The sequence below is a fragment of the Martes martes genome, assembly GCF_963455335.1.
Source record: "Martes martes genome assembly, chromosome: 5".
NCBI classification, from domain to species: Eukaryota; Metazoa; Chordata; class Mammalia; order Carnivora; family Mustelidae; genus Martes; species Martes martes.
The window spans coordinates 123545636-123567776 of record NC_137892.1 but is presented as its reverse complement, the minus strand read 5'-3'; the positions used below and the strand labels follow the sequence as shown (position 1 = coordinate 123567776).

At 49.3% G+C, this 22141-nt stretch overlaps 2 protein-coding genes across 2 annotated transcripts in view; one reads left to right on the top strand and one right to left on the bottom strand.

Moving 5' to 3' along the window:
• Positions 1–8777, bottom strand: part of CCDC69 (coiled-coil domain containing 69) — a 36242-nt gene extending 27465 nt beyond the window's left edge. The window contains exon 1 of the mRNA XM_080803734.1: positions 8575–8777. Coding sequence (XP_080659860.1) covers positions 8575–8622 — 48 coding nt within the window. The 5' untranslated portion in view covers positions 8623–8777. The remainder of the gene's footprint in view (positions 1–8574) is intronic.
• Positions 8778–11381: 2604 nt separating this feature from the next.
• Positions 11382–22141, top strand: part of GM2A (ganglioside GM2 activator) — a 31156-nt gene continuing 20396 nt past the window's right edge. Inside the window, exons 1-3 of the mRNA XM_080804920.1 lie at positions 11382–11487; positions 16539–16717; positions 19199–19384. Of these exons, the coding sequence (XP_080661046.1) occupies positions 19379–19384 (6 nt within the window). The 5' untranslated portion in view covers positions 11382–11487; positions 16539–16717; positions 19199–19378. The remainder of the gene's footprint in view (positions 11488–16538; positions 16718–19198; positions 19385–22141) is intronic.

Sequence of the window (22141 nt, the reverse complement as noted above, 5' to 3'; positions counted from 1 at the left end):
CCAGGCAGGGCCGGATGTGGTCTCTAGTGCTTCTATCTGATCAACTGAGAAGTGAGATCTCAGAGGAGGACAGAACCACTTCCCTCTTCAGAACCAACCCGCCGAGGCCTTGGTGGACTGCAGGGGAGGCCTTAAGCATGGGGCCCAGCCCCATTCACAGACAGACTGTGAGAGAAAGGCTTTCTGACGCGCAATATTCCTTGTCTTTCTCCCCAGAGCCCACGTTTTCCTGTCCGCTACGTTTTCCTGTCCGCTACAAGCTTCCTGGGGTGTCCACAGTTCTGGTCGGCTTGGAGGGCCTGGAGCTGGCAAAAGCCTTCAACACCAAGTCTGGCATTTGGGTCTGCCTGAGACCCTGAGGCAGTGGGACAGAAAATGATGTCAGCAGCCGAGGCAGAGGAAGAGACATGCCGAGGGCTGAGATAATATGCCAGATGTCCACCGGCCTCTCCAACCCAATGGCAAACTCCCACGTGGGGCTCTAGAGTCAAAATCTGGGCTTGCCACTTGCTATGTGACCTTGGGAAAGTACCTCACCCTCTCCTGGCTATGGTTGCTTCTTCTCTGTGGCCTGGAGTTGGGCATTGGGGATACATCGGAGTCCTTCTAGTGTTGACATGCTTTGGATGTAGGAGAAGGGGCAGAGTGAGGTCATCCTGCCACCTCATCCTGTATCAGTCCTGTCAGGCTCGTTTGCTCAGGGCAGACAATCTGACACTCAGCTGTCAACCCCTGAGTGAAGAAGGCCTCCCCAGAGGACAAGAAAAGAGGCGCCCTTGCTCAGGAGAACCCAGGTGGGTGTCCTGAGCCCTTCCCACCACCCCCTGTTCTCGAGCAGCCCCTGTGGGGAGGCCGTAATTGCCTGGGGCGCAGGGTGACGGGGAGTCAGTAGCTGTCCCCCCCAGGTTATAGGCACAGGGCCTCACACCCCCGCAACCGCACTGCCCGCAGAGAGACACACATTAGCGAGGGCAGCCGTGCCTCCCCGGGGAACTCAGGGCACGTCGTTTGTAACACGGACACACCAGAAGCCAGCTGCATGTCTGTTGTGGGGCCTGCCTCGACACACGAAGGTACGTGACACTACGCAAGTCACGCGTAAGTCTCAACCATGGAGGACATTTACCTACAAAGTTAGAAAGGCATTTAGTAGAACACGGATATGCAAAATAAGCCTTTTTTCTCAGTACATCAATGCACACAAACGAACAGAGAAAAAGCCCCTAGAAAAGCACAGACGGACGGCACTTGTCATTTCTAGAGAAAGGACAGAGACTGTTGTAGCCAAGGAGGGGGGCATTTAGTATTACCCGAATTCTTAGAATTTTTTAAACAGAGATGTATTCATGTTTTACTTGTGTGCAAAGGATTAACAACAAGAAGACATACCTCTCTTGAAACTGAAAAGCAGCCGAGGCAGTCATTTTACAGATGGGGACGTCAAGGCCCAGGGAGAACACCTCCTAGCTCAGATCCCCAGCCAGTGAGTGGCAGAGGCTGGAGTCAGAGCGCGGCTGACTCCCAGGGCAGCGCTTTCTCCCACAGGACCCGAGGCTGGTGGCCGAAAAAGCCTCTGGGCCTTGCCCAAGCACCTCCTTGCTTGCCACGCTCCCTACTCTTCTGGGGCAGCCGTGGGTCCAAACGGGAGGCCTTGGGTTCTTGCTGCCCACTTTGACTGACAGTGGAGGGTGAGAGCAGGGGTTGGGAGTCATTAACCTGAAGATGTACAAGTTTCCCAGGGCTGCTGTAACAAATTACCCCCGAGTCGGAGCCCTAAAACAGAAATGGATTCTCTCACAGTTCTGGGGGCTGGGAGTCCAAAATCAAGGTGTCGGGAGAGTTGGTTCCTTCTGGGGGTTCTGAGGGAGAATCTGTTCGATCCCTCTCTCCCAGCTCCTGGAGGGTGCCACAGATCCTTGGTGTTTCTTGGCTTGTGTGTCTGCAGCACTCTGAGCTCTGCTTCTGTTATCACATGGCCTTCACCCTGTCCAAATTGTCCTGTTCTTATGAGGACAACAGTCATTGGATGAAGGCACACCGTAATCCAGTAGGACCTCGTCTTAACTGGATTCCATCTCCTAAAAAACCCATTTTCAAATAAGGTCACATTCATAGGTTCTCGGTGTACCTGAGTTTTAGTGGGGGTGTGCATTCTACCCCCACACCAGTACAGATAACTTTCTAATCTAATGTCAAGGCTACATCCTAAAGGAGTGGGCAGCAGGTAGGGTTGGGGGGAGCCGGGGAGAAGTGGCGAGGAGGTCTACAAAGTTCCTTGTATACTCAGTGTATAGTGGGAGAGAGGGAGAAGTGGAAGTAGGTCACGCTGTACATCACTTATCTGGGGGAAAGCCTGGACGTGGGATGGATGTTTTATGTATTGTAAGCCGTTTGGCCTAGATGTTCTGGAAGATTCAGGTTTGAAAATAAAGTGACAAGATAAACGATTCCTAGGGATTAAAATTCACCTGGCAAGAGAAGCAGGATGACTTGTCTTCAGGTAATGGACAGATTTAGATCTACACATGCTAAAGATGGGTAGGTTTTTTCTCTTGCTCCTACTGTCTGCCCACGCTGGGCTCACAGGAGCTCCTCCTCCCCCACCTATGGGTCCTGCTCTCCCTAATCGTCCAGCAGGGCTCACAGGGTTCTGAGGGTGGAGGACGCTGAGGGGACAAATATGGGAACCCAGGTGCCCCCAAGATGTCAGAGCCAGAACTCGGGCCAACCATCGGGCTCTCCCTTTTACTGGGAGGGAGGGGGTGTCTCTACATTTTCCAAGTTTATTTTTTGAACATGAATGTTCATGAATGTTATATGAAGACCTTTGAGAACCCCCTTTCCAGGCAGATTTCAGGCTGTTGTTTACTAGCTGATCTGTGAACACTGAGAGGTCAGGGGGCAGTGCCTCCCCCCTCAGGACCATCACCAACTTGACTTTCATAGCAGCCTGCTTCTGGGCAACTAATGTGAAGTTTTATCTTTTCCGCCCTCTTTACAACAAAAAGGACATGAAGCATGGGCCCCAAACTCAGCACCCAATTGAGGCAAAGATAAAAGTCTTTAGGTGGTAGGGGACATATCCTACCCTTGGGGGACCTACACTAGCCACCTGGGAATTCAACTACAAAGGAAAAGAACAGAATTAAAACCACATACTTGTGCAGAAAATGTGTTGCCAAAGACTGTGTCTCTAAGGCAAGGATTATCATAAAGTTTTCTAATGGTCTTAGGCCACTGGTACAGATGTCCTCTTATAAAACAGAAATCTGGCTTTCAACCTCACAAGATTTTCAGAGTACCTATATATGGAAGCTGATACTGGATTTAGCTGGTATGATTTTTTTTTTTTTAAGATTTTAATTTATTTATTTGAGAGAGAGACAGTGAGAGAGAGCATGAGAGGTGAGAAGGTCAGAGGGAGAAGCAGACTCCCCATGGAGCTGGGAGCCCGATGTGGGACTCGATCCTGGGACTCCGGGATCTTGACCCGAGCCCAAGACAGTTGCTCAACCGACTGAGCCACCCAGGTGCCCTAGCTGGGATGATTTTATGGGTTGGGCAAAAAATCACCAGCTCAGAGGCTACGTACACACCATTGTCTCCACGATGCTTGGGGGACAGGGCTCAGGGCCCAGGAAAGTCAGCTTCCTCTCAAGTTCTTCAACCGCCCAACCCTTGGCAAACCAAGCTGAAAGGTCAGATTCGCCCTGTTCTATTGCCCAGGTGTCAGGAGCCCGGACTAGCCTCTATCCCACTCACCCCACACAACTGTCTAGCCCTACCCGCCAACCTTCAAAGCCCAGCCAAGAGGCCAGCTCTCCCAGGAGGCCTTCCCTCAGCTCCTCCACTCCCCTCTGAGCTCAGAGCCACCCCTCCTCCACCCATCAGGATGAAAACCCGAGGATGCTTATGAAGAATGAGGGTAGGAGCTGGGAATGCAAACAACCAAGGGTCCAAACCAGTTACATAAGCCATGGAGCATGCACAGAATATTAGGTGGAATTAAAAGTCGTGTTTCCATGGACTATGTAACAAGAAGGCCTCCAGCAAAATATTAACTAGAATATAACCTCTTTAAAATATAGTCCCAATCATGTAAAAATAGTCACCCTTGTGTATATTTTATATATATATATATGAGACACTGAAATGTACATAGAGGCTATATCTTAATGGTGATTTTTAAACTTCTTTGTATTTTCCCAAGCTCTGAAATTTTACCTTAAATATTATAATAATCAGAATTAGATTTTTTTCTTTTTTAAAAAAATTTTTAGTCATTTATTTGATAGAGAGAGATAGAGAGAGAGAGAGAGTACAAGCAGGCAGAATATAGTAGGTAGAGGCAGAGGCAGAAGCAGGCTCCCCGCTGAGCAAGGAGACCGATGCTGGACTCAATCCCAAGACCCCAGGATCATGACCTGAGCCGAAGGCAGACACTTAACCCACGGAGCACCCAGGCACCCCAGAATTAGATTTCTTAAGTCGAATCCTAAATATTTACTAGTCCTGGGCTCGCATCCCCTCTTCTAGTCTTGCCAAAATGTCACCTGACTTCTGCTTGAACTCCTCTGGAGATGGGAAACTTGCTACCTTTCTTCCTCACGAGAAGTAGAATCTGGCTTCCTTTAGCTTCACCGGCCACAATTCTGCCTTCTGGAACAACAGAGAACAAGGTTGCTCCCCACGTCCCCTTGGCAACACTTCAGAGGTTCGAAGGCAACAGCCAGGCTCCAGGCTTCATGTCCCCAACCCCAAGGAGATTAATATCCCCCTGTCTCCCACATCCCTGTTTGCTTTTGCTTGGCACGATCCAGGCAGTGATGTCTATGAAGTATGATTACGTCTCCCTCTGGCCTCACCCACATGACCTCCTATCAAGGGCACGCCACTTGCCGGTCAGTGTACCAGGGGCTCTGCTGCGTGCCTTCTTTCAACTAATCTTTAGAACAACCCTATGACCCAGGAGCTAATCTCACACCTCTCTCACAGATGAGGAAACTGAAGCATGGAGAAGCCAAGTCCTGTCCACAGCCACTTAACGGAGTGTGACTGAGCTAAGACCGAAGCAGCACCTAACACCCAGCCTGCTGTGCACAGGGAGAAAATGAACACAGGACCCCGGCTCTAGAGCCTATCCCTTCAGTGTCCGTGGTTTGTTTCGGAATTTCCTGTGCCCTGCCGGCCTCTTCCAAATCATTCACTTCTGCATCCCTACCTCGCTCACTGGCCTGCTACCCAGAAGTGCTCCTGAAAGGCTCCTGAAAGACCGACCCATTGAGGACCCGTTGCCTGAGGCCCAGCTGTGGGAGCTGTGCTGAGCGGGTTCTCCGACTCTCTGCTCTGGGCTGTGGTGCTGCGGCCAGAGCCAAAGTCCTGGGGGCTGCGGAGTTCTGACACCACACCAGGCACACAGGGCATTGACCATGAGGTACTAGGTGACCTTCCCCACCCGGCCAAGGGGGCCCTGTAAGCTACTGGGGATGGAAAGCCCCTCTGGACTCCCATGTCATTCCTATAGCCAAGTCCACAGCAAATTTCTTTCCTTGGCCCCTCCCCGTCAAGTCTTCCTGGGGACATGACCACATCACCCAGGGTCTCAGTCAAGATGGGTTTAGGAAGGACTTGACAGTGCCAATGACTCCTCAGCCCCCACCTGCCAGGGATCCCCACTTCAGCACTCATCAGGGTTTCAACTCATCCCAGTAAAGCCCTGACTTAGTCTCAGGTTGGGTCTCTTGGCTAAGCCCACCAGGCACAGGAGACTACAGGACTCAGCAAACCCTCTAATCCTTTAACTTGGAAAGACTGAGAGGTCCTAGTGGTCAGGCCTCTGTCCCCAGCTGGGGTAGTCCCCACTGAGCACATTGGGCTCCTTCCTTGCTGCCGGCTACCTCTACTTTCCACAGTGAGCCCCGTCATTCTGCACTTTCCTCTGGCTCAGCCCTGGCTCAGGCTCTTCTCTCTGCCTCAACTGGAACTCCTCCCAAACCTTCAACGCTCAGTCAAGGCATCTCCACACCTCTTCTTCCCCCATCCAAGGAGTCTTTCTGCATCTCCCGAGGCTGGGTGAGATTCCACTGTTGCACACCGGCCTGGCCCCTAGCCTGGCTGGTTGGCCCTCACTTGCTCACTCAAATAGTTGGGCAGCACCTAAAGGAGGCGATGAGCACCAGAGGGAAGTGCAGAAAACCAGGCTCAGTTGAACAGCTTTGTCATCGATGGACCCTATGACACTGGACTCACCACTCCTGCTTGAAGCTCTGGGACTTCACCTGTGGCGTGGCAAAGAGCCGGCAGCTCAGCCGAGCTTCCGGGGCTTTTGTAAGGCCTGTGGGATGTGAAAGCTCTCTGCAAAGTCCACTCAGCGTGAGTCATGGTTGCCGTGACCTAACCCTTCTGCAGTGTGAGCTCATTTTTGTACATCCCATCCTTGGGGCCCTGTATCCCCGAGGGGACTGACAGCTGGTGGGGATGGCCTTGTGAGCTCAGGCCTTGTGGGGTTTGGATGAGAAACTGGGCAGGGGCACAGCCTGGAGCGATGGAAACAGGCGTGAACTTCAAATGAACTGGCTTATAGGTCCTGCCCCACAGGGGCAGGGGCCTGGCATTGCTGGGGCCGGGAAGATATGCCAGGCTGCCCTGAGGCAATGGAGTGAAAGCTTTAATGCCAAAAGGCTCTGGAATCAGTAAGAAGCCACCAGAAACACAGAGTAGGGATATGGACAAAGAACACTGGACTAGGGAGCCGGACACCTGGGTTCCACTCTAAGTTACTCTGTGACTTCAGTCAAGACCCTTCCCTTCTCCAGGCCTTACCCTCTGATCTGTGCATCAGCACAGGTGGTACCCGGGGCCCTTTTCCAAGGGGATAGTCTGTGGGGGCTTTACTTGCCCTTCACAGCTTGGGGTGGGGGGGTGGGGTTGTCCAGTTCAGGCTGTGCCAAGGACAGACAGGGACAGCTGGTAAGGCTCTTGGAAGGACGAGGAGGCAGGGGAACCCATGCTCACTGTGGAAGTGTCAGGCCTGGAAGGGAGCCCCTCTTCCAGTCTCCTTCCACCCCTGCCTAGATGGAAGTCACTCTTGGCCCACTTTGCAGACAGAGATGTTGACACAGATACACAGAACACAGACTCTCAGACCCTTGGGAATCATCGTGCTCATCTCCCTCCCTCTCCATGCAGAGGGAGAAACTGAGGCCCTAAGAGTGGTACAGGCTTGCTCAAGGTCACTAACATGTTTATGGTAGAGCCAGGACTGATGTCCACCCATTGCTGGCTCCATTCCGGGTCTCAAAGCAGGCTCAGCTTTCTCTGCCCACCATCCCTATCGGCCAGCCCTCCACTTCCACGGCTGCAGGCAAGCCTCAGTTTCCCTGCTGGAGTGAGGGAAGACCAGCGGGAGGGTTTCCCGTCAGAGCCTCGTGAAGTTTTTAGGAATAAAGGAGGAGCCAGAGGCATTGTACTTGGGGTGAAAACTCTTCTCCCTGAACTAGCACAGGGCAGGGAAAGCTTGCGTTGGCCCCAGTAAAATGAGAGAGAGAGAGAGAGAGAGAGAGAGAGAGGAATTCAAGTTTTATGAAAAATAACTACTTTTGGTTGCAGTGTGGGGCCTCTCTGGGTCTCCGGAGGGACTGCTCATCAAGTTTATGGGACCACCGACTCCCACCTAGCTGAAAAGCAAGGAGTAGTAGGCAGAAGGGTTAGAACTTGAGGGTCCTCCCTTCCCCCTCTGCGCCTCGGGCGTCCCCCTGAGGAAGTTGTCCTCTGGCTCCAGGCTCCGACCTTCTGTGCTGGTCAGAACCCAAGGGGCACCTGGTCCCACTGTCAGAAACCCGAGTAGAGTCTCCCCGGCCCTAACCTAGCTCCGAGGCCCCTCGGGGGAGGGACAGGAAGGAAAGGAAGGGCAGCAGCAGGCGGTAGCTCTCCTCCCTCTTTGGCCCCTCCCAGTACTCCCAGGACAGCCCACACGCACCGGCTCTGGGGCCTGAAGAGGTTTGAGGCCAGCGCTTCTCAAAGTTTAAAGCCTGTTGTAATCACCTGGACATCTCGTTAAAAGGCAGGTTCTAGGTTAGCAGGTCCCGGGCAGAGCCTGAGATTCTGCATTTCAAACAGGTCCCGGGTGGTGCCGCTGCTGTAAATCCGTGGACCACTCTGCGAGTAGCGGCCGCGGAGACCGTGTGCCTCAGAACGGTGGGAAAAGCGGAAGGCCCAGAGAGGTCAAGTCACTTGTCCGTGGCCACACAGCGAGCAGCCCCAGACGGAAGGAAAAGGGCACCTGCCATAGCGCTAATCATTTCCCCACTCCGGCAGCCGGAATTAGCTGCGCTTCCCGGGCCCAGGGGCCGTGTTCGTAAACTCGGCTGCCCCGCGCGGCTCAGCCCCGCACCGGCGCTAAGAGCGCCGCCCGGCGGAGCTTTCCCTGCCTCCCTCCGCGCCGGCCTCTCGCCGTCCTCCGCCTGGCACCCCGGGACGACCGGAGGGGGCCGGCGGCGCCGAGAGTCCCTGCGGCGGAGCGGTTCCGCACCCTCCTCCCTTCCCGAGGCAAACTTCGCCGCCCGCGCCCATTACCTTTTTGGGGGCTTTGCAGCAGCACAGCCTGCTGTGTCCGCAGCCCATCCTCCTCCGGGGACTCCCGGGCGCCGCCTCCTAACTCCGGCTGGGCCCCCCCGGGGGACCCAGCCGTCCTGGCCCCGCTGAACGCTGCGCGCCCGCGGGCCGGGGCTGCCGGCGAGACCCTGAAACTGAACCTGGAAGCGCAGACTTGAGCCGGAGCTGGGGCGGCCGCGCGCCGTAAATACCCGAAGAGCAGGGCCTCCGCGAAGCCCGCGGGGTTCGCGGTGCTGCCTCCCAAGGCAGGTGACCAGCATCTCTGTAAATGATAACGACCTTGGGCCAGGGCAGAAGAGTTCCCTAAGAGCAATGGATGGTTTTCCGGGCCCTCGCCAGAGAAAAGACCTGGAAAAAAATTAAGACAATTACTTAGAGAAAACACAACAGCTACCATTTCTTGAGAGCTGCTGGCTACATTGTACATATTACTTTATTTTTTTTCCATCTCCTTGCAACAAAGATATTATTCCGTACATATTACAGGTTAGGAAAATGAGGCTCAGAGACGTGATTTGCCTAAGCTCACATAACTGGTGAGTACCAGAACCCAAATAAATTCCAAATAAAACTGGAATTTATTGAACCTAAGCTTTGAACCACTTCCCTACAAATACATAATGATACTTAGTTTAATTGTAATGCCTCCTCACTTCTGAGTCAATAGTTCTTTCCAGCTCACAAGCATCTGTAACACTCTGTCTGTCTTGTAATGTTACCCATTACAACTCCTTGGGAAGCAGACAGGCAGATGCAGTGGGAATAAGGGACAGAACATGCCACTGCCTGGGGAAGAGAACTTTTATTTACCCTCACTTTAATCTACCTGAGGTTTCTGAGAGTGGCAATGCCACAAAACCACACCTAACATTGAAAATCAGTGTGCATGTGTCTCCGTGTGTCTATTAGCAAATGATACCAGGCCAGAGACACTTGGGAAGGTGTGCAAACGTGAAAGGGACTTACAGTCATGAATGAGGAAAGAATATGAGACTACAAAAGAACTTCCCCCTCCACAGATTATAAAACCAAGTGTAGCAGATTCTAAGGAAGGAAACTAAGGACCTAGATGATATGAGGTTCTTGGAAGGAAGAATAATATAGGACAGTGGTTTACAAAGTGTGGTCCCCAAATCAGCAGGATCCGCATTACCAGACAGCTTTGTTAGAAATACAAATTATCAGGCTCCACCCAGACCTACAGATCCTAGACTCTGGGGATGGGGCTCAGGAATCTACAGTTTCACAAGCCCAGCAGGTGATTCTGAGCCCTGCTAAAGTCTGAGAACCACTGCCATAGGACGTGTTAAACAGGTAATGAGAAAAGAGTGTCTCCTTAAATTTACAATGTTTATTGAAACTGTACTCAGGATCTAAAAACAAATTAAATAAACCAACAAACAGAAAAAAAATCCCCAAACAACCTAAATATCCAAAAAAAGGAGCTTGGTTAAGTAAATTAAGATATATCTATAAAAACAGAAAGTTATGTAACTAGTAGAAATACTGATGAGGATGAATTTTTTCAGTTTAAAGAAATAACATGGGGTGCCTGGGTGGCTCAGTTGTTAAGCATCTGCCTTTAGCTCAGGTCATGATCCCAGGGTCCTGGGATTGAGCCCTGCATCTGGCTCCCTGCTCAGTGGGAAGCCTGCTTCTCCCTCTCTCACTTCCTCTGCTTGTGTTCCCTCTCTCTGTCAAATAAATAAATAAAATCTTGTTTTAAAAAAAGACAAGAAATAACAAATCTATTCCTATTTTTAAAAAAGTATTAATAGTGATTACCTCTGTACCGGTGAGGTTTCAGATATTTAAAAAATGAATATATACTTATGACTATTAATCAAAAATCACAATTGTGAAAAGAAAGTTTTTTTTTTTAAATATGTTTCTAAATCCATTCATGAGACTGAAACTAGTTTTTCACCATCAAGTGAATACATGAGTTAATATATGAAAACCTGAAGAAAGAGACAATGACTGTGAATTAACTAGGTAGAAAAGTAAAGAAAAAAAAAAAAGCCAAAATGGCCAGAAATGTGTGGGAAGATCATAACTAGGAATGCCCTGTTTGATCCTCAACCCGTTGCTTCCCCTTTTGGAGAGTTTCCCATCTGAACACTGAAGACTTGCAGTTTCCAAAATTGATCTGAAATGTTTAATGCCAACAATTGAAATCAATGGCTTGGGCTGGCAGGTGGGACCTGGGAAGGCAAATGCTACTCCTAGAGCCTCTGTTCTCAAGAGCTCTTGCCTCCAGCTTCTTTGAGCTTCCTGGGAGACCAGGCTCAGATTTGCCACTTCCATACAACTGGCTTTTTGGTGATATTCTTCAAAGCTCCTGCCTCAGAAAAAAATCTAGAGGTTTTTTTTTTTTTTTTTTTTTGATTTGGTAACTTGCGTTTGAATAAGTGGCTAATGAGCTTTGTTGATGTACCAGTCAGGTTAGGTTAGGTTTTGCGGAGGTAATGAAACACATAAAAATGCAGTGACTTATGGTGAGTGAAGCTAAGTGTTGCTCCTACCGCATGCCCAGCATGGGAAGGCAGGGGACTCTGCGGCACACAGACATTCTGCACCAACCTGTGATGCAGGCATCTCAACACCAGTTTTGCCAGGGTACGAGAAGAGTGTATACAGGGAATGAAGCATAGGGTCTTAAATGGGTCAACTCAGAAGTGACACCTGTTAAGTCCTCTCACATTTTATTGGCCAGAGCAAGTCACATGGTCATGCTCAACTTCAGGGGGATGGAACGGATAGTGTGTACCCAGAAGGAGAGGAGAACCAGAAATACTGGTGAACAGCAGAAATGTCTCCCATAGTGAGCCATCAATAAGCAAGTACGATGTGCCCATTTCTTGCGCAAATAGGGTGAGTAATTCATCCTGGTTTGCTCAGTATTTCTGCACTTTTAGCTCTGAAAGTCCCATGTCTCCTTAGTCCTAAGACCGCTGGGATGATTGTTCACCTTTCAGGCAAGGCATCGTGAAAGAACAAGGGAAGGAGACTCAGTTCTTGTCCTTGAATTAGCTACAACTGCTTTCTGTTTTTTAATGTTAGACCTGTACATAGAAAAAAAGAGGGAACAATACAAAACAGGATATAAAGCTAATGTTAAGTTGTGGAAAGTATTGGTATTAAAAGAAGATAAGAGACCACGGTGGATAGGGGTAGGGAAGGAGGACTTCCTGGAGGAATACCAATGCCGAAGGATGACCATGCTGAAAGGAATCCTACCATCCTGGGTTGGTTTCTGTTGCCTGCGACTGAGACAAATTTCTTTAATAATTTCCCCTCTAGGTGTTTGTGCAGGCCATGTTTTTGTCCTTCCAGCAATGGGGAGATCACTACCCATCTTCCCGTATCTAGGGAAAGAGGGGAAGCAGGGAGAAGCAATTACAAGAGGGAGGAAGAGCACGAGTCCAGGCAGGGTAGAGATGGAGGTTGGGGAGTTGGGGAATGAAGAATTAGAGTTGGTGGCTAAGTTGCTTGTAGGGGGACAGAAGTCGGGGACGGGGTGGGCTCTTTTGGGAAAAATTGGAAAGAACACTATGGGGATTATCCTGAACTTCTTTCATAAGAGAAGTACAATATACCCATATATAAAAAGTTTTGTCTAGAATTTCAGGCAATTCAGGGGCCCCCGAAGCCCCTGCAGTAAGGCTGCATATGCAACCTCAGTTAAGAACCTTTGAACTCAGTGATGCTAAACGTCTTTCCAGCCCTGAACGCTTTTTCTCTTCAGGTTCTTCCGACTGAGCTCAGCTGTTCCCCAAGTGTGTTGTCTGCCAAAAGTGACTTTCCATACTACCCTTCTCTGTGGGTTATAGTTCCACTAAGCACCACAAAGCAGCTCAAATGCCCTCTCTTCCTGAAAGCCTGTGGCACCTGTTCGGCAGCTCTCTTGGCACACATGTGGTTTTCCTCTGAGTTATACTTGTTTGTGGGCTCTGTGTGTCCTCCCTCCTAGACTAAGGGTTATGCCTCCTCCCTCCTTACCCAGCCGGTACTTAGTAAATTGTGGCAGAGACTTCCAGTCACCTTACTCAACTTCCATTCTTCCCTCTTCCTTAGTTATAAAATCATCCTATTTTCCAGGGCAGCAATGTGTGGGCTAAGGGACTACTTACCCAGCCTCCCTTGTATCTAGGGTCTAGGGGTGACTGGTGATATGTAAAAGAAAAGTACTGGTTGGGGCATCCGGGAATTTTTATTTTATTTTATTTTTTTTTTTTTAAGTGAGAGAGAGAAGAGAGGCAGAAGGAGAGGTAGGGAGAGAATCCCAAGCAGGCTCCATGAGCAGCACAGAGCCGAACACAGGGTGGATTGCATGATCCTAAGATCACGACCAGAGGCAGAATCAAGAACTAGAGGCTCAACTCACTGAGCCACCCAGGCACCCCTCCAGGAAAATTTCTAATGAGGAAATGACTCATCTGGGAAGAAGGCTCCCCCTTTTCCTCAACCCCACCTCCTCTTCCTGCCTGGAATACAGACATGATGGCTGACTTCCAGCAGCCATCTTAGTACCCTGAGCAAAAAGATAAAAGGAGCCCAGATCTCTGATGAATTTATCCAGCCCCCATACCAGCCTTGATCAATAACTAATTTTTTCACACAATAGAATAAAAAATAAATTTGTTTAAGCCACTGCCATTTAGATTCTGTCACTAGCAGCAGAATGCAATTTCTAACCAATTCATAGGTCACTAATTAAGGTTTATTATATTGAACTTAATTGGAATATTTTCCTTTTAGAGACCCCAAAGGAAGTGAGGAAGTGAGGTAAAGTGAGGCTCTGCTGAGAAAGTTTGTCAGGTCTTTGATGGAAATGTTTTGATAGCTTCCTCTTGAAATTATATATAAGAGAAAAAGATAAGAGAAAACCTAAAATTTTTGAGTCTTCAGGCTTTTTGTTGTTTTTAAGTAAGGTCTACCCTAAGTTGGGACTTGAACTCATGACTCTAAGATCATGAGTAGCATGTTCTACTGACGGAACCAAACAGGCACCCAAGTCTTTAGGCTTCTACTGGAGTATTTCTCAAGGAATGGACAGGCTCATGTGCTTTGGAATCCTCTGGAGTCCTCATTCTTTTCCTATCTACCAGGAACTGGAGAACAGAGTCAAAGGAATTTTCATACTAAAGTTTGAGCCTTATGTCTCCAGTGGTTGTGGTGGGTCATCATCTCACCAGAGAGTCGAGTTGCTACATTAATTATATTAAATTGTGTTCAACTGAATTAATGGGGAGGTTTGGGAAGGGAGAACGGAGCCTGAGTAATGCTAATTAGTGAGAAGCCACCTCTGCCCATTTTCCCAGGAGTCCCGCGGCTTGGGACTTGGGGCTCCCATAGGAGAGCAGGCAGTAAGATTCACTCCACCATTTTCTTTACCAAGAGTTGATTCATGTCACTAATCTGGTTAGTGTTATCTCTGTTGGATAAAGTTCAGAAGGAAGTTCTCAAGGATCTTATATGTAACACAGAGTAGGAGAGGCATAACATCACACAGGGATTTTCTCTAAGGAAAACTGCCCAGCATGGTAAGTGGGCTCTAGGGTCTGGAAACTACAAGGAATGAACAGGATTGGACATTTCTTCACATCAGTGGTTCTTAAATGTGGTTCGGCGATCGGCGGCATCCCCATCTCTTGGAAAACAGTTATAAATTTTTGCCCTCCCCACCCTCCCAGACCAGCCGAATCAGAAACACTGGGTGTGGGGCCCAGGCATCTGCATTGCACAAGTCCTCCGGCTCATTCGGATGTGTGCTTATGTTTGAGTAGCTCTGACCTTTATGTCCTCTTCATGTCTGATGGTGATTTTTTAAATGGGTATAGAGATAAGGTAGAGAGAGTGAGGTCCAGGGCTCAGTGAGTCTCTGCGCCAGCCCCATTTTCCATGGTTGAGACATCCTTGGCTGGGTTGATGTCTAGGTCACCCCTTCCTGTACCCGCCATGTGAAACACAGGGGACTGGGTTGCGGCTTCTGAGCCAGGCCCTGAGTCATCTCACCTCTAGAACTAAGAGTGAGTCCTTCTGCTGAAAGTCCTCTGATGAGCAGTTTGTTGATTTAAATGTACTTGAATGAGCAGGACTGCAACACTGGCTGGGGCTTTCCAGATCAGAGATGGATATTCACTTCTCTGGTTGCATCCAAGTCTGAAATGGACCTGCCCCTCTATGTGCCCCCTCATCACCCTTATCAGAGGATGGCTTCTACCTTCTGCCTGCTCTCCATGCCCTTCCATGTCAAACATATTTACTGTATGTCCTTGTTGGGTGGGATCCCAGTTTCTCATGGCCCACCTCATTCTTCAGTTTGAAAAATGAACACTTGTCCACCTATGTCAACTGCTATGTATTCACAATTTAAGCCACCCTTTCCCAACGGGTAACTGCTCCATTCCCCGCCCTCTAGTCCTCCTAGCCCTGACACCACCCTCCTTTTTCCATTCCAGTGAGACTGTCTTACCTGCAGGAAAGTAACTGGAATGAGAGTCAGAAGATGGTGAGGATGGACACTTGGCTTCCCAAGTCCAAAATTGGAACACACGATTTGATGAATGAATTTGTGACATTTATATTTTTTATTGACCTGATTCTATTTATTCATTTACTCTTTACCCGCATATTGGAGTTTCTGGGCTATCCAAACAGTTTACGGGGACAGGGAAGTCAAATATGGGTAAATGGGAGTGACTCAGCACAAATGTGAGAAAGGATGTAGGTCCGAGGGTCAGGATCAGGTCATGATCCTGCAGTCCTGGGATCAAGCCCCATATCCAGCTCTCCACTCAGTGGGGAGTCTGCTTCTCCCTCTGTCCCTCATCCTGCTTGTGCTCTCTGTCTCTCACAAATAAATCAATAAAATCTAAAAAAGAAGAAGAAGAAGAAGAAGAAGAAGAAGAAGAAGAAGAAGAAGAAGAAGAAGGTTACCTTACCTCTGCTCCAGGTAGACAAGTAATGTAACAAGGGGTACGGAGAATACCATGAAGCGGGAGGAGTAACGAATTCCATCTGGGAGAGAGCAGCTCAGAGGAGGCTTCACCAAGGATGTGATGTTTGAGGGGGGCTGGGCAGGTTAAGTAAGGGTTCTTCCTGTCAAGAAAATAATGGACGTAACTAACCTTATTGTGGTGATAATTTTGCAACAGATACATGCATAAAGTTAAAATTAAAAAAAGAAAGAAATTAGGGAAGATCTCTCAGGCCTGGTGCCATGTGGGTTTTCAGGGAGGGCTTGGTGGCTCAGTGTGGCTGGAGGGCTGGCGAAGGTAGGGAGCGAGAGAGGTGCAGATAGACAGGCAAGAGAGGCCTTGAAGGTCCAGCTTTGACTTTGCCCTGTGGGCAGTGAGAGGGACACGATCAGGCTGGTGTTGCAAATGGTCACAGGGGGCTCTGGTGGAGGGTGGACAGAGAGCTCGGGAGAGACCTGGTGCAGGTCCAAAAGGCACTTCAGTCCAAAAGGATGGCAGCCCCCAGGTCCAGCTCAGCCCTGCCCTCACTGAGCTCCCAGCCTGCTATAATATGGTAACTACGGCGGGCGCTGCAGAGTAGGGGTGCCTCCAGTAGGCGGTAGGCGGGTAAGTGGAGAGCAGTTTCCTCCCCTCTTAGCCTGGGAGGTGGCAGCTAGCAGCCGGCTGGCCGTGTTGTGGTTACCAGGGCCTTGGGTTACAACACATGTTTGTTTTTTAAAAAACGTTGCAATACCTTTTAAATCAGGGCCCTGGACAGGATCCAAGGACAGTAGCAAGGACCAGCCCCTTGGCACTTCTTAAAGAAGCAGCTGCAGAGGGTGGCAGCCTCAGGAACCTGGATTTCTGGAAGAGCCTGAGTTCAGGCAGGGCTTGGAAGCTGGGGCAAGGCTGGAAGCAGATGGTATCTCCAGCTCACCCCATTCCCCCTCTTCCTTCCTCAAGGCACTTTTGCATCCAGAGGACTTAAGGTGATCTGTCTCCCAAGCTGTCTTGAAAAACCAGAGGCCGCAGGTGGAGGCATCCAGGAATATAAAGCCCACCTCCCTGGGAGGAGAGACCTTCCAGCTGGTTCAAGATTCAGGAGTCTGGTTTGAGAGGGAGTGAGCCCCCCATGGAAGGAGGTATGCAAACAGAAGTGAACATTGGTAGAGCATGTTGGAGAAAGCATGCAAGGACCTGCTGGGGTAGAGGTCCTGAAACAAGGGATACTCACATCCATTTTTATTTCCACAGGAAGAGATCTTTGCTGTGGTCCCTTTTCAGAGACAGAAGTTACTCCTCAACCGAGTAAAGACTGAGATTCTAGACACTTCCATCTGGTGCACTGTTGGTGGGAATGTAAAATGGTGTAGTCACTATGGAAAACAGTGTGGAGGTTCCTTTAAAAATTAAAAATATGGTAATATGTTCCAGTAATCCCACTTCAGGATATATATCCAAAAGAATTGAAATCAGAATCTCAAAGAGATGTCTGCACACCCATGTTTATTATTCACAACATTATTATTATTCAACATTATTCACAATAGCTAAGATACGGAAACAACTAAAATATCCACTGACAGATGAGTAGGTAAAGAAATTGTGGTCTGTGCCTACAAGGGGAATATCAGCCTTGAAAAAGCAGGGCATTCTGCCACTTGTGACAACGTGGATGGACCTGAAGGACATCATGTGAAATATACCCGTCACAGAGGGACAGATACCACACGAGTCTACTTATATGTGGTGTCTCAAATAGGCACTCATAGAAGCAGAGAGTAGCGAGGTGGTTCTAGAGATCTGTGGTACGATATTGTGCCTAGAGTTGACAATCCTCCGGGTGCGCTTAAATGTTTGTTAATAGGGTGGCTCTTACGTTAAGTGTTCTCACCACAAAAACAAAAGGAAAAATAAATGAGCACTAGGAAACTTTGGGAAGTGATGGAAATGTTTCTCCCCTTGATTGTGGTGATGGTTTCAGGGGTGTATGCATATGCCCAAACTCATGGAATTGCATACATTAATTATGTGCAGTTCTTTCTACATGGATTGTACCTCAAGAAAGTTGTTTTTATTTATTTTTTGGAAGATTTTATTTATTTATTTGTGAGAAAGAGAGCACAAACAACAGGCAGAGGGAGAGGCTGGCTCCCCACTGAGCAAGAAGCCCAAGGCAGGATTCGATCCCAGGACCCTGGAATCATGACCTAAGCCGAAGGCAGATGCTTCGCTGACTGAGCCACCCAGGTGTCCAATAAAGTTTTTTTTTTTTTTTTTTAAGACTTTCATTCTGATCCTTGGCGTGCTACTGATTTGCATTTTGACCCTGGATAACTCACATGCATTCACTTCTCTGTCCTCACATCCTTGCCCCATGTTTGACCCAGTGCCTGGCACGGAGTGTACTCAAGCAAAGATTTGCTGAACAAATGATGAATGGATTAATTGACCGGATTGGGTCCAAAGTTGGATCCGGATCCATGGGCTTCAGAGGTTGCGCGAACCTCTTGAAATTTCATTCACAATTGTGTATGTATGAATGATCCCATTTTTTTCTTGGGTAGGGTCAATCACTTTAATCACCATTACCATCATTTATTGATGATTTCTTATGATATGCTAAGTCTACATCTTATCGCATTTATTCATCAGGAACCACCCACTGTACTAAAGTGAAAACCCAGGTTTGAAGAGTGTTCAGGGCTTGCTTAGGGTCATATGCTGGGTAAGACTGACGTCAACCAGACTTCCGGTCCTGAGCTCTAAACCACTGTGAAGAATTACTCCAGCTTCTCAAAGAGATCCATGACCCCCGAAGGTGAAGAGAAAACATTCTAGGACCCCAGAGCTTGATTTCTTTGTGGGACTGTGGGGAACGCGGGACAGAGGGCGAAGGTGGAGGAGAGAGCCAACCAGCCGGAGCAGGACCGTGCCCACGCCCCCGCAAGGCTGCTATTTAGAGCAGTCCCAGAGCCCCCAGAAAGGAGGATAAGGGGGCAGGCAGGGGAGAGCGGTTGTAAAAGGAGCCCGAGGAGGGGGAGGGGGCTATCTCCTCCCCCGCCCCCGCTGCCTCCAGCTCACTCTGTCGCCTGATGTCTAAATAAGGCTTACAGGCACATTCTAGGCAGCTAAAAATAAACTCCTGCTCCCCCTCCTGCCCTTGGGCTCTGGCGACCTCCCCAGCCCCGTCAGGGTTCCCCTGGGCAGGACCAGCTCTCCGGAGCACGCCCTCTGAGCTACAGAATCATGCTTCGCGGGGGACCCCAGGGCTCTGATGGGCGTCCTTCCTACTGAAGGAGACACCTGCCCTGGATGTCAGGATTCCCGAGTCCTACTCTCGGCTCCGCCCTAACAAACCTGGACAAGCCCCTCTTTTGTCTGAACTCAGTCTCCACACAGATAAAATGCGGGCATTGGAATAATGATGTAAAGCTCTGGCAGCTTTGAATGAAGTCAGGATCCCACTCTCTGGGGTCAAACTTCAGTTGGTCCACGGTGGTTCTTTAGGGTACATCCGTCTTGCAGACTTATTTTTAGCTCACGCGGTCTTCTATAGCGATCTGAATTAGCTACCCACACTGAACGATTTGAAGAATTCACATAAAATTCTGTATTTCCAGCTTCTCTTGAAAAATCAGATCTGTCCACCCCGGGCCAGCGGCGTGCCTGCTCACAGCAGCTCGAATTGGGCAACTGCCGCCCCCTGCCGGTGAGATGAATGTACTGCAGGGGGGCGCCGACAGCCTCACCCAGGTTTCCGCCCAGCCCTGCAGGCAAGAGTGTGCGAGGGCCCCAGAGCGATGGCGGTGAGTACTTAGAACACCGGCCCATTCAGTTTTGCATCCCAGGGGCCTGAGACCCCGGCATTGCTCTGCCCAGTACATGCTTGTTGAATAAATGATCCAGACAGTTAACGGAATGCTTTGGAACCTGTAAAGGACGCATGCAGAGGTTGTGATGATGGTGCTGGCTAGCGGAAATCTGGTGCCCCTGCAATGCTTAACCCCTACCCCAGAGTCCGGGTCCCAGGTCCTAATGATGTGGGAAGCAAAGGCAGAAGGAAATGCAGATAAAATTAAATATCCTTATAACCTGCCGCCCACGGACAAACACTTGAGGCAGGAAGGGTATAACCTTCCTCCAGGAAGCTCCAAACTGTCTTATTAATGTTAATTCCTTGCTAGAGGGAGAAACAACCTTGGTTTGACTATAACAAGGCCTCAGGTTTCCTGAGTCTTCTTTCAGCATATGAAAATCCTTTTGGAACTTCCCTTATCTTTACATCTCCCAACCCTAATGTATATAATTAGTTGCTCCACACAATCCTGGGGCAGCAGCAACTCTTTCTGCCCCCGGATCCTGTCCCTGTACTTTGATAAAACCACCTTTTTGCACCAAAGATGTCTCAAAAATTCTTTCTTGGTCTTTGGCTCCGGACCCTACCAACCTCATCTGTATTCCAAAACTACATCCTCAAGAAGGGGCAACATTCTTAGACTCCCACCCTTAATCCCCAACCCTGTTGGGAGTTACCAGATAATTAAGGTTCTTTTAAAGGCATTGCCTGGACCTCCTGAGAAGTCAGTGGGATTGTTCTTGGTTGGGAAATTACTGACAGAAACAGCCAGGGTCTGTTAAATTAAGTCCTTCAGAGCTGCATGGTGACAAGCAGGACGGAGGAAGGGTAGGAAGTGTAGAACAGAGATTTTCAAAGAACAGGCTTCTGATCAGCCTGCTTGGATTCCCCCGGCTCACTGGAGCTGGATGCTGCCTCTGGACTGACTCTCAGACATCACACAATCCATCCCGCCTCAGCATGCAGTAGGGCGATGGGCAGAGATGAGAACCTAGGAGCGCCAGGACAAAGCGTTCCTGCTCTGTCTCAGTAAACAAGGAGGAGTCACCTGACGCCTTCCTTGGAAGGAAATAGTGATTCTATATCTTATCTCTGCCATTCAGTGGTGGAGAAAAGTCAATCAGTCTGGACCCTTGCTACTCTCATTGTGGTCCTCCAACAAGCGGCGTTGACTTCAAGGAGACTTTGTTAGAAATGCATATTCTTGGACTGCACCGGAACCTGAGGAATCATAGTCTGCTTTTTAACAAGATCCCAGATGTTCTGTATGCATTCCACAGTTAGATAAAAGCGGCTTTGGACCAGTGGTTCTCAATGTTGGCTTCACCTTGGAATCCCTTTGGGGGACTTTTTTTTTTTTTTAAAGATTTTATCTATTTATTTGAGATATAGAATGAGAGGAGAGAGCCTGAGAGGGGAGAAGGTCAGAGGGAGAAGCAGAACCCCTGCCGAGCAGGGAGCCTGATGGGGGACTAGATCCTGGGACTCCAGGATCATGACCTGAGCCGAAGGCAGTTGCTTAACCAACTGAGCCACCCAGGCGCTCCCCTTGGGGGACTTTTAAAAATGCCCATGTCTGGGTGCCTGGGTGGCTCAGTCCGTTAGGCACCCAACTCGATTTCAGCTCAGATCATGATCTCAGGGTGGTGAGACTGAGCCCGCATCGGGCTTCACCCTCAGCGGAGAGTAGGCTTGAGATTTTCTCTCTCCCTCTGCCCCTCCTCCCTCTAAAATAAAGAAATAAATAAATCTTTTTTAATAAGTGCTGATGTCTGGGTCCCACTCTTGCGTGCAGCCTGGGCATGTGCTCTCAGGTAATTTGTTTAAAGCTCCTCAGGTGATTTCCGTGTGTGCCGGTATTGGGACCACAGCTCTACGCAAAGGCTCGAAGGTGATAAAAATCTTTGGGAATCAGAGCCATGCAAATTTGTACAGGGGCCTCCCACCCTGGGCCCTCAGACTCAGGCTGGTGGAAGGGCAGCTAGGCCTGGCTGGTGAGCAGAGGCACCTTCCCCAGGGTGGCCCTGCCTGCCAGATGGAGCCACCCCCTCCCCCAGGGCATTGTCAGGCCACCCGAGGCTCAGGTTTCCGGCAAGTGGGGTGAGAAGCATGTGGTGCTCCTCTGAGCTTTGGCAATCCTGCCCAGGGGTGTTGCCCTGACCCGGGAGACTAGAAGGCATTGCCTAAAGTCAGAAATACCATTTACCATTTAGAGAAAAATTTTTGGCTTCAATGCAAAACTGTTTATTGCCTAGAGCGTCCCCTCCCAATACGGGCTTGTGATTCTACGGGTCAGGCTCTGAGCCTTTCATTGCCTCTGAAGTTGTAGATAATAACTCACGACCCTGGAAAAGCAACTTTGTCTGTGGACGTGTAAATGCATGTCCTGTGGAGATTAAATTGACTTCCCTCCTCTACCACGAAGGAGGCAGCTTTACCTCCATTTGCACATTTATCTCAATATTCCCGATCTACACATGTGTTTGTGTTTTAGACTTTCCTTTGCACTGGTTGTAGCATTTGTATTCCTCACTGAGGAAGTTAAATAAAATCTCTCCGTGTGATCATTTTCTATCTGTATGAGAGCTATGATTTTACCTTCTTTTTGACAATGATCCTTTACTAGCGAGCATAGCCACGATAAAACCGGATGTCCAGGGGTGCCTGGGCGGCTCAGTGGGTTAAGCCTCTGCCTTTGGCTCAGGTC